The sequence below is a fragment of the Rhipicephalus microplus genome, chromosome 10 (genome assembly GCF_043290135.1).
Source record: "Rhipicephalus microplus isolate Deutch F79 chromosome 10, USDA_Rmic, whole genome shotgun sequence".
Lineage (NCBI taxonomy): Eukaryota > Metazoa > Arthropoda > Arachnida > Ixodida > Ixodidae > Rhipicephalus > Rhipicephalus microplus.
The window spans coordinates 40,948,158-40,960,488 of NC_134709.1; the positions used below are offsets into that span (position 1 = coordinate 40,948,158).

The 12,331-nt window shown below is 45.8% G+C and overlaps 1 protein-coding gene across 2 annotated transcripts in view; it reads right to left on the reverse strand.

Moving 5' to 3' along the window:
• Positions 1-8,807: 8,807 nt before the first annotated feature.
• LOC142774698 (uncharacterized) overlaps positions 8,808-12,331 on the reverse strand; it is a 70,175-nt gene continuing 66,651 nt past the window's right edge. Inside the window, exons 4-5 of one of the 2 annotated variants that reach the window (XM_075875538.1) lie at positions 11,367-11,700; positions 8,808-10,688 (exon numbers count right to left, since the gene is read on the reverse strand). In XM_075875538.1, coding sequence (XP_075731653.1) covers positions 10,292-10,688; positions 11,367-11,700 — 731 coding nt within the window. In that variant the 3' untranslated portion in view covers positions 8,808-10,291. Of the gene's footprint in view, positions 10,692-11,366; positions 11,701-12,331 lie in introns of both variants that reach the window. The other variant, XM_075875537.1, reaches the window with a different exon arrangement.

The window sequence follows — 12,331 nt, forward strand, 5'->3', positions numbered from 1 at the left end:
TCGTCTTTCTCCCCAACCTCCCCAACTTTCAGCTTTGGTACACATACACGAGTCTTGGACGTTGATCCGTTCACGTGACGCTTCTCGCTGACGTCATCCTGTGCGCTGAAGACAAATTGTCGTCGTTTGTCAACGTTTCCTGGCTCTATCTTCTTACACTGTCGATCCTCCCCCCCCCCCCCTTTTTTTTTCACTATGGTGCGCAAGCTCGTATGACAGCCACACTTCTTTTTATAATTATGATAAGGCGACGCTCTTACAAGGCGTGAGGTCATTTACTTACCCACCCTTTTCAAATGACTACGAATGCTAAATCCGCAATAATCCTACGTGATTTCACACCACCACGTATGCGAATGCTATTTTGTTTATAAGAAGTTTATCAGGATGAAAACCGTAGATACCCAATCAAATACGAAAATTAACCGCGAGAGTCATCGGCGTTAACAGGAGGGATGTGAAAAAATATATTCTCCGTGATGCTAGGTCACCGTTATTGTAAAACTTGAAACTATTTCTTGAAATTTCGTGATTGGAATACACAAGCCTATTCTGAGTACGCCTGTTTGACTTCCTAGATGTTTGCCATCTTTTCACATGCGCGGGCCTTACATAAGTATATGCACGATGCACTCCTTGTTTTCTGGGCACGGCTGCGGTGAAAGCTCCGGGCAAAGCCTGGGGTACAAATAAGGAGACCTACGCAAACAGCTTCGATCAGATCAAAAGGCAACGTCCGAGGGAGTTTCATACAAGCGCTACCACCGTCCGGAGTCAGCGACCAGTCCTGATATCACCCATCGCTTAGCCTCGATATACGGTACGGGGGCTTAAGTAGTCGTCCTCAGACGGTTATAAACGAGCTTTAGCCATAGGCCGTACTTCGGGAACCGCTGTGTCGCGGGATACTTCTTTATTCGTCCCTCCCGTTTGAGTTGTGTTAGCAGCATTTCCTCAGATTGGTGGTATATGGCGGGCCTAATACTTGGGGGATCAAAGAGCGGCCAAACGCAGGGCGTGTCAGCTCTCGTGACAGCCGTCGAGCCACGGAGCTATCGGAAACGCGACGCCCTTCAAACCCTGGTCAAGAGTACGGTGAATGGCGAGGAATTGCCGGACAGTAAACAGTGGGCTGAATGAATGGATTGGACTAGCTGCGGTACAGTGCATTATATTACGGCAATGAAGAAACGATGTGCATTGTTCTTTGTCGGTTCGCGTTTTTCTTGGAGACAGCAGTAGTAAACTTTGTAGGGCTGTTATTTTTTTCTCCATGATGACTCGTTTCTTTTTCATGATGACTCGTTTCTTGTTTTGAAACATTTCTTTGAGGCAGAGCCCTGAGCTTGTGCGGAGAAGCCATGAATATTGATAATGGCTGAGAACTGGGTGATAGATAGATAGATAGATAGATAGATAGATAGATAGATAGATAGATAGATAGATAGATAGATAGATAGATAGATAGATAGATAGATAGATAGATAGATAGATAGATAGATAGATGGATAGATAGATAGATAGATAGCACGGGCCAGAAAGATAGGGTGTAGGGTCAGAAGCAGCTCTCCATTAATACGGTCTACTTCTCCCCTACAGGTCAGCCGGAACCAGTTGCGGTCCAACGGCGGTGAGTAAGGCATGTACAAGAACGATGCGTAGTTACAGTCGGACACACGGCGAATTCCACTGGCTAAGCAGGAGCACTCAAAAGCACGCTTAAAGTGCTCTCTTTGGAGCCGGCGTCTTTCAGTGGTTGGAACAGGTGTAGGAGCACTGTCATCCATTGGTAGAGCGAGAGTGCTTTTACAGCGCCGAGAGCAGCCAGGAGCTGCAGTTTGCAGTGCTCTCGCCTGAAAAGTGGATTAGGTGAAGTTACGATGGGTCACGTGGCATTTGAACGTCAAAGTCTCCGAATTTTTCTTCAGCCGGCGAGTTCGGCGGCAACGGTAGCAACCATGTGTATATTGAAACCTCTGTTCCGCTGTTTTGTACCGGTGGCGACGATGACAGTTGGACGTCTCCCGAATGCGTCGTTGCACAAACTACGTATTGGGATAATGAAGAACTAGTGGCTGACCGATTTCACGTGAATTTTGCTGCTGACACACAGAGAATATTCCGGGGCTTGGAATGTTTCGGTCACATGGTCTCCACACTCGTCATCCTTTCACCCGCTTTTCGAGAGCTGGCTGCATTCCAGTGGCTGACTCGAGTGGTCCTGCACTCAGTGCTCGGCCTCCCACTTCTCACTGTCCTGCCACTCTACTCCTTTTATCTCAATGGAATTCACCATCAATCGCTGTCAACTACTACAGATGGGCTGGTACGCCTTCTTGAGCAGATTTAACTGGGAGATCATGCACCCTTGAGCTATATACTAAGAAACAACGTTTACCATGTCCAGTGAAAGGACACTAGACTGTCTCTATCAAAGCGGAATCAAGAGAGTGATACATCATAGATGTGGAGTGATAGGCTTGAGCTAGTGTGAAGTGTTCGGTTCGTGTTTTTTTATGCCTGGTCCCTGATTTTTTTTAGATTTATTAGTAACCGAAAGCCTCGGGATAACCCTATCTGCGATTTTCGTTCACGTGAAGAGCGAAACGGGAGCACCGAGTTGGATCTTACAATGTGTGTTTTGAACGAAAACGTCATGTTATGGCTGTTTCGGCCAGACCCACGTTGGCACCACCCTACACGCACACGAAGTTTCTAACAGTGACTTCGGCGAAGTAATTGCTAGTGCTCTGAAAAAATATGTAGTCACTGTCTTTTTAGTCCCGGATCAAGAAACCAAGCTCACGTCCTTGTCAATTTAATTATAGCTTCGGAGGTTTAACGGCACCTTGAAATACTTGTTTAGCGTGGTCAAAAAACGATGCCGATCGACAGACGAGGCTCATGTGAACAAGCGAGCCAAACAATATACCGCTGAATGCAGCCCGCACTATACAAAAGATTGTCCAAGTAAGCTACAAATATATCCCTCTTTATTGTACAGATATTGTCATATACCCGAATGACGACGCCATATACGCAATTTTATAGCCATTATCTTATTTGAACATCGTGTGCTGCTTAGTTACCGTGACTGTCGCGGGAGACCGCCACGTGCCCGCCCGTGGTAGGGTGCCTCGACGTGCGTGCCTCTGCTCGGAGGAGCGGGCATCGGGGCACTCTATAGCCAGTGCGAGCTCTCCCGCAATCTCATTTGAAGTGATTGCGAACATTGAAAGTAAGGCGCTTGTTCAAAGTAAAAAAAAAGAAAAAAAACTTAGGCCATCTCTCGCTAAAAGAAACCATGTGATGTGAAGCTGCGGCACAAAAGCTTACCCTAGCGGTGGCGTTGACGCTGGTGCTCATCGCGGTGTTGCGCAACAGGGAAACCTGGGGAGGCGCAAAGCACGGCGCAAAGCACGCAGTGATGGACCGGTGTTTCCTACTGGAGCATGCCAACAGCTGCTAATGGGCCGTGAGAAACAGAATACTCTGATTGGACTGCAGAGACCAACAGTCCGCTTTTAGATAACGCGCATGCTGCGAATTTTCGTTGTTAAACAACGCACAGGAGAAATCTCCCCACCGGCACTACTTTGGAAATCAAGATCCAGTGCCTATTTATACGGGGTGGCCAGTGAACGGCTGTGCAGTGTGAGCAGTCGTTTTTTTTTTTTTTATCCACCCAAGGAACTCCCTAGCAGACGCTGCCTGCGTCAACGTTGCGAGGAGAGAAAGGGAGAGCTTAGGAGGGGGAGGTGAGGCACTTGCGCATTGGGGGCGTAAACGCCGCTGGGAGGGCCGCCTAAAGGAGAGAGCGGGGGAGTGAGCAAACGCTACCTGCGTCACCATTGAGTGGAGAGAGAGAGAGGAGGGGATGGGCGCGCATGTGCTGTGAGGGTGGTCACGCCGGACACCGGATTGAGCTCGACCATGAGACGCTGAAAGTGTCCAAGGCCATGAAGTGTGCCTGATGTAACTTCCTTCCCCCATGCTCGCCTTTCCTATTTATCTTCTGGCACGCTCATTGGGATTAAAGAAAAAAGAAACCAATTACAGCATGCGACGAATCTCTGCAACTCCATTAGTACTAGACGAATTCTAAAAAAAAAATGCAGAGGTCAATTCGTCAAGCAATGAACTCCTTTAAAAGAGTCCGCATCCGATGGTTACTTGGAAAAGCGTTAAAGAACACTTTCAACAAATATTTGCACCACTTTTTATCGTTGCTCAACAATCGATGGTCAGAATGCATTAGAGCCGTCCTACATGGCATTATTTTTGGAAAACTTGCTGTGTAGTTCCTCTGACGGCAACAAAAGCGCTCATATCCGACGTTACCGTTACATTTGATCTATCGGCCAATTTCGCTCATTGTGTAGTGTGGCAGAATCGAGTTTCAAAGTTGGTGCCGATTTGATAGGGACAGCAGAACATTTAATTCAGCGTAGGTTAATGAAATTCTGTTATAGCAATAACGCATCTCCGATGAAGATACTCTAATGAAAATTTTAGGGATAAAACAACTTAGTGAATCAATGAATAATCGACAGAATGAACGGTTAAGTGGATGAGCGGGTGAGGGAAGGGAACAGGGGGAGCGGAAAGGAAAGGGAAAAGAAACGAGTGAACTAGCATAGTAAATGATCTCCATGCCGAATAGAATAGGTTACGCTTAACTATCGCATGATATTGATGAATTTTATAACTGTAAAAACACGAAAGAAGCGCCGAAACTCCCGTCCTTAATGCGGCCCCAGGGCCTCCTCTTGACGCGTTCGCCTCTATAGATCCGCTAATCCACAAAGGCGTGGCTGTCTTTCATCACTCGCTTCCTTATTTTTATAGGGATGGGCAACACAAGCCAACGCTTCAAAAGCCCTTGAGGTTTCCTTCCTGTACGCAGGCAAGGTCCGCGTAGTAAGCTAGCGGAAGTAAGCGCTATCGTCCAGAAAAGTATGTCGATGCTTCAAGCTACAAAAAAAAAACACCATATACCTTGAAAAAAAAAAAAAGAACAGGAAACATAAGTGGTCCTTATTTTTCATCGCCAGTTTGCCTGCTTTCGAAAGGCTATTTCGGGAATGTTTCGAAATAAGGTGGTGGGCAAGAAGGAGCGACTTCGGCAGTTTCTTGCTGGCTGTCACGGCGAGTTGCGGGGATAGAGTTCTTTATCAACATTAGATATCGGTGCACGGCTCAACCACTTTGTCAGCTAGTGACTAGGCTTAAGGTAGGGAACGTCAGGTGTAGAATTTCGCACCAATGAGATTCCCTCTTTTCCTTTTTATGCATCGTTAACATGAATTGAGAGGGCGTTAAAAGAAGCGTTTAATTTGTGTTCTCGATAAGCTATTCGGGAGATTAGATAAACGCTCTTAATTCTGTAAAGCTATACGGCGTTGTAAAGCGCTGAAAAATATCAAAAAGGACCAGCAACAGCAGATGACCATCACATCACACAAACAGATGTCTTAGCTTTGACTGGTCGTTCCGGAGCGCTCTCCCGAGAGTGAGGGATGTTCAGGAAAGGAAAACAACGCCACTTTCCTTTCTCTCACGAGACCGCTCAAACATGGCACTACTGTACGGCGATGTAGGTTACAATCGTGACCGACCACCCATATTACACCTGTGCTATGTTCTCATGCATTAATCGGCTCTTTTTTTTTATGGGCATGGTATATAACAAAGGCCCGTGTGTTTGTTTTTCTGTCTCTTATTTGTTAATCTTCTTTTTCTTTGTTTGAGGTTTCCGTTTAGGCATGGAGTCTACGCTGTAGTGTGAACATTGGTAGAACACCCGAGTTAGGAAAGTGTGTCTCACGTCGCTCTTCAGTAATTTTTTTTTGCTTTCGCGTGTATTTGCTATGATGGGATTTTTCGCGGGTGCTAGTTAAATTCTCACATGATAGGTTTTATTTCTGGTATCCGTCGAAGTGAACGACATCAGCATCTATGCCTGCCCATTTTGTACTCGGACTTTCATATACCTTGATAAAAGTAACAAGCAAATATTGACTGCAGTGTGCTATATGCTTTCTCTCGTTGAAAAATGTAAGTAATTGTCGAGAACATTTTCAAATTTCTAATGCTTTTCCCGCACTTCGGAAGAGCGACATCAAACACTGTTAGCTAGGGGACTGCGCGTCTGCCTAGGGGTTCCATGAGCGACTTCAAGCAGACTTGTCATAGCAGAGATTCGACAACCACCCTTTCCAGTCATGAGAACAATCTAAACATGCCACCATTTTTTTCGCTTACAGACGCAAGACAAAAAGACCCATTGGCTCTGGAGATTTTTCAAAGGGATAAAAGCAATGCTCATGAAGAAATACACAGTAATATATATATATATATATATATATATATTATATATACACAGTAATATATATATATATATATATATATATATATATATATATATATATATATATATATATATATATATATATATATATATATATATATATATATATATATATATATATTACGAAGACATGATGAATTTCGGAGCTCTGAAGTGGACTATCCTCGATGGCTGCATACAATGCGGAGCATTGAATTCTCAGTAGATAGAATTATCAAAAAGAGAGACATGTTCATCAAAACTGCTCAACAACTAGCGCTTTATCAGATACACATGCGGTATCCAAGGTACATACACGTTTACACAGAGGGCTTAAGTATTAGAACGTCTTCAATATCAGTATTTATTATACCACAGCTTAATATTTGAAATCATTTAAATTATTTCGCACGATGTCATCTACTACAGCTGAACTTTTCGCTATTCAGTATGCTATAAAAATTATAAACTCGGCAGCAGGCGCGAGCAAATGGGTAGTTTTCAGCGATTCACAGGCCGCTTTAGGGTCCCTTTTCAGTAGGCCCGTGTGCTCAGATTTGGGTGCACGTTAAAGAACCACAGGTGGTCTAAATTTCTGGAGCCCTCCACTACGGCGTCTCTCATAATCATATAGTGGTTTTGGGACGTTAAACCCCACATATCAATCAAATCAATCAGTACAAACACAACAGTAGTTAGTGATAGTATGGCACACGAACCGCTGAAAGAGCTCACCAAAGCAAGCAAGACGTAACATGAGATTAGATATCAGTGGATACCTGGCCAAATCAACATCCCTGGAAACACACCTGCCGATGAAGCGGCACGACAAGCACATCGTAAAGATGTTACTGTTTATTTACCAATTTCGGAAAATGAATAGCATGGTATTATAAATGCTACAACTTTCAGAATGAGCAAGACTGCTTGGTTTGACCAAAGTACAAATAGCTGTGATTTATATTATTATATATACATCGATCCACTCATTAATTTCGAAATTATGCTAGAATTAGATAGAAGTATGGAAACTCTTATTCACCGGTTGAGGCTAGACACCGCATACACAAAACATTTTTTGCACAGGATTGGCAGAGCTGAAACTCCCGAATACGAATGTGGAGTTATAGACGAAGATGTAAGTCACCTCTCATAGACCGTCCACACCATGGATGACACGCCGAGACGCCGTCTCGAATCGGAACTGTTGGCATTAGACTGGAACCCATTTAGCATGAAAAAACTTCTGACCCCGTGGCCAACTGGAGTTTTATGGACGCACGCTTTGAAAGCGCTAACACATTTCTTACAAGACAGCGGAATTGTTGCAGTGCTAAGAAACAACGAACTTTCATTTGTATAACATATGTACTTATCATGTGCAGTATCATATGACACCCATCATATGTGAGTGAATGACGTGTTGACTGCTTTGTACACACGAGTGAATACATCTTCATAAGGACCAGACGTGAGCTCTGTTGTTTTGTGTTGGTTGGATCAAATATTAAGGAGGGACATTATCAGAGACTTCATTCGTTAATTTTCGAACATTTCCTTATCATTGTGTTGTAATATGTGCGTAAGTGTTTTTGCATGTGTGCTCGAGTGTTTTATTTTCCATGCACTGTTTCTTATGTTTTCTTTTAAAATACGTGTTTAACTTTCACTCAAGGGCTTAGGAGTAGCCGGCACCCTACTTGTGAGCCGACGTCTTCTTACATATCAAATCAATAAAATTTAGTGTGGAAGGACACAGAACTGCCACATATGGCTTTCTAACTAGCACAGAGGTACCCAATTATGACCGTGCCCACTGTTTGCCTTCATTGGTTTGACACCTATTTATTTTTACTTTTAACTAGAATAACACACTCTTGTTAAGCGACTGTTGCAGCCTTATATCCTTAAAGCATCATGGTACGCTTACAGTACTAATTGCCGAGAGCTTTCTTCTCATTGTTTTTATTTAAGTGACACATTCCAGTAAGTTTATCACAGGAAATGATTCCGTCGCAGCTGTGTACAAGCATTATAGGTTTTCGTAACTATTGTCCTTCGCTCTTTCCTCCCCTTGTTTCAATTATCCCCTTTTCATTCCCATGTGTATAGGGGCAAACGAGCCCACTTGAATGGACTGGTTTACCTCCCTGCCTTTCCCTCTCTACTACTTCTCTTCTCGTTCATATTTTGAAGCAATACAAAAGTTAGACGCTGGGATAAGAAACGCCTCTGATAGCTACCCACCAGTATGAGGCTGATTGAACGGGACTTGCCACGGTGATCGCGAGTCGATGCAGGCGAAATACTGTAGATGCCCTGGCACTGTACGGCACCCAGGCCGTTAAAAAACCCCAGATGCTCAAACTTACCGGAGCCCTCTGGAACGACGATCATATCACCCGAATCGCTTCAAGACGTTGGACCACACAAACACACCAAACAGCACACATACGTGTCAGCTCCAAGGCGGTAACTTTTAATTTTTTTCTGCGGTGGTTTTGAAAACCAACAGCAATTATCTATGAGTTTGTGAAAGATAGTCCTGAACTACGACATTTACGCTGATAGCAGTTAGCGGGACAACACATGGACTGAAATTGACGTTACCAGTCGCGGCACACTTTGCACTGTCTACGCGTAGGTGATCCAGCCAGTTCCTTCACGAGTGTCCTCAGCCCTTCCTGCAGTTACACGACAAACGGGAGATCGAAATTGACGGCACGAAGTCCATGTTATTTAGTTGAGTTCATTATCGGGAACTTCACTTCATGGTGTGTGTTGTCCGGCGTTTGATTAAGACTCCGACACCGTAGGGACATCTTATTGGGGCTTCTCCAATCTTGACGCGTAGGCAACGTTCTTGCGTAGAATCGGTGTTCAAGATGAAAGTAAATAAATAGTCGCTGCTGCGCCGTTGTAGCTGTCAATGCACCTCAGTATGCAGCTAAGCAGAACGTGGTAGATGCGACCTCAGGTTCTTACGCTGTAGCTGAGGACAGCGTCGCGAGGGGGCAGTAAGGTCACTATGTGGTGTCTGGTATTGGGTCGGCGGTGGAAGGTCACCGGTACGGGAACCTTAAGCTCTGATCACGTAAAAGTTGTCAAAAAACGTTCAGTTTAATTGCGGTACATATCACGTACCGAATCACTGCACTGAGTTAGAGTAGGAACGTCGGTTAGCCGGCCGTTCGCCACGTCATACGAGGTATGCCGGCCAGTCGGAACGATCATAATATGCTGCACTGTGATCAATCACTGCTTGCGGAGGTGTTGTAACGCTTTGGAAATAGCTGTTCTTGGTACTCCTCTCAGTACACAACTGTAGTTGGTACCACCGGCCACCACGAAGACCATAAGGTCTTCTAGAGGCCTTCTTTTGAAGCATGGCTCCATCAGCAGCGAATGTCGCCAGCAGTGGTGTGCTTAGCAAGAGATTTTCCTATTATCTTCTTTTAAAGGCACTAAATCACAAGGGCGAGTTGAGAACGGTGGTCGTTGAACGCCGTCGAATTGGAATTGCGCAATAGGAACGGTCTACTGACAGCGTGGTTGTCATTAGCACACCGTGGGTGTACACTGCAGTGGCACGAAAGCACGCGGTGAATGCAGGATTCCATCACACAGTGCATCATTCGTGAATCGTGGCTCATTTGTCTTTTTTTTTACTCACTGTGAAAAGACGCACGCGGACCGGTGGAAATCTCACTTCAGTATAAAGATATTCTTTTCTCTACTCGTCATATGTATCTTGTATTATGCAACGACCAGCTTCCCATCAGCGGTCATGTTGGCTCTTCATTCGATCTAGGTTTGCTGTTTTCAAAGATGTCAGGAACAACTTTCACACTCTTACCCCTTCCCGCGTTTTCCTGGGAAAAACCGGGCGTTGGGCGAGTGGGTGGATGGCATTCGTTTTCACTTTGTAGACAGCTTTCCTTCTCACTTGATGCCCATGATGGCGTCCACCGAAAATGACAAACGGGCTTTCCTCTCACGGTTCGCTGGCGCCGGACTACCATCCGCTCTCGACGCGGACACCGGAAGAAGATTAAACGCTGGCGGCGACGTCACTTCCGCTGGCGCCGCTTGACGAAGTCGAGGTGAAGTCTGCAGACGATGCGAAGAACTAGAAGAGAGTGAAAGAGGAGGAGGAGGCGAAGGTGTCACGTCATCCGGGCGCCTCGCACTGCCCGCGGAAGCACTCGCGGTCAGTTCCGGTCTTCCGGAGGTTGGTCCCGGAAGTGGCAGGAAACCCGATGAAGAGCCGCCGCTTACGGAGCCGGAGTAACGAGGGTCGTCGTAGGGCTGAAGTGGGTACGTGTGATGAGGCGCTGAGCTGCTGGGGACGGTTTCGTTACGCCGTGATTCAAGGTACGCATCATTTGTGATCCATTATTTGTTTGTTGTTGAAGGAGGGTCCACGAAGCGTTCGAGGCAGGGAAATAGGGAACAGGGAGCAAAAAAAGAAGAGGAAAAGACAAAAAAAGTTAATAACACAAACGATTGTTTCTATTAGTAGAAATTCCGAACTGAACTCCGGCAATGAAATAACGGTCACAGCATGGAGAATAATTAAGAAGCATAAGAACCGTATGCAAGACATAAAAGACACAAACCGTAAGAAAACACGTGGCATGTGTTTTTCGTAGTATGCCTGCACGTAAACGCTCCGACGCGTTAGCTGCACCCGAAAAATGACGCCATATTCACGAAGTGAATGATGATGAAGGAGCTTGATCCGGAGGTTAAATCGCCTACGAATGTCACGGTAATTTCATGCGTGTCGCTCATACTCCAGCTGGTTGTGCCTTGAAAGAAGCCTTCGCCCGACTTCGTAACTTAAGTGTCGTGTTTGCAGCAGGCTTCCGCCTTCAATTCATTCCTTTGATTTCTTTCACCTTACTCTGAAAAGTTCCCGTCCCTTATATTACAAGACGAGTCTTAGACTCGCGCGGCAATCATTTAAACTAAATTTACTTTTGCGAAAAGGTCACTCGGTATTAACAATACTAACCCACCGCCGAAGGGAAGGGTGGAGTCGATCGTCGTCACCCCACTCCGGAAGTTTCCGGGAACGGACACCGGATGGCGCGCGAAGCTGAGCAACCGGAAGTGGTGACGTAGCAGCACTTCTTCCGGTATGTGGGAAGGAGGAGGCGTCATGGCCTGGAGTTCCGGAGGCAGTGCATGTGACAGCGGGCCAGGACTCGCGAATGGTGGGGCCTGTTGTTGTTGCTGAGCGAGTGCAGCCAGGGCTTGTATCAGTTCCTGGTCGGCGAAGCAGCGCCTTCTGCGCATGCGCTCCTGTAGGCGTAGCTGCTCGGCGCTCACGAATGGACAGAAGGGGCCTGCGAACGTCGAAGTAATAGTATTGCTCATTGTGCTGTCGAGGAGTGATTCCGAAACAGCGTGTTATTCAAGGCCATAGGTAAGCAAGTGCCATTCTTAAATGAAAGTAACTCAATAACAACGAAACTTGCAATTTGTATCGCAAATGCCTTCGAGCTGGAACACAAGCGAAAAGAATTGGTATTATTACTCATTGAAGTAATAGGTTTCAGCCCCTGGATGCGGTAGTCCTCTTCCAGATCGCGTCAGTCGTCGCACCATGTACTGCCTCTGCATCTGCAACGCCCCTTCTACGCACTGCTCCGCCGCCTGCTTTCCTACCCAGGCTTTCGGCGGCCGGTACGAAGCAGGATGCGGCAGAAAGCGTGGTTACTGCAGATTAAGAATGGCTAACATGTCCAACGCCACTATACCACGCGCATAGGTGGGCGCCTGTACAATCGGGAACACCAGAGAAGTCGCAGTGTGGCCTTCGTTAGTGATGTCGCAGCCACATGCAAGTTCGTGTTATTGGCCACATTAAACTCTGAAATTCTAGCAAAGTGAAGTATTGGGATAGTTGTCTTTTGATCAATAAAGAACGGCGCTACTGTTACTGCGAAATACGAATGCGCTAGTATTATCCACTTC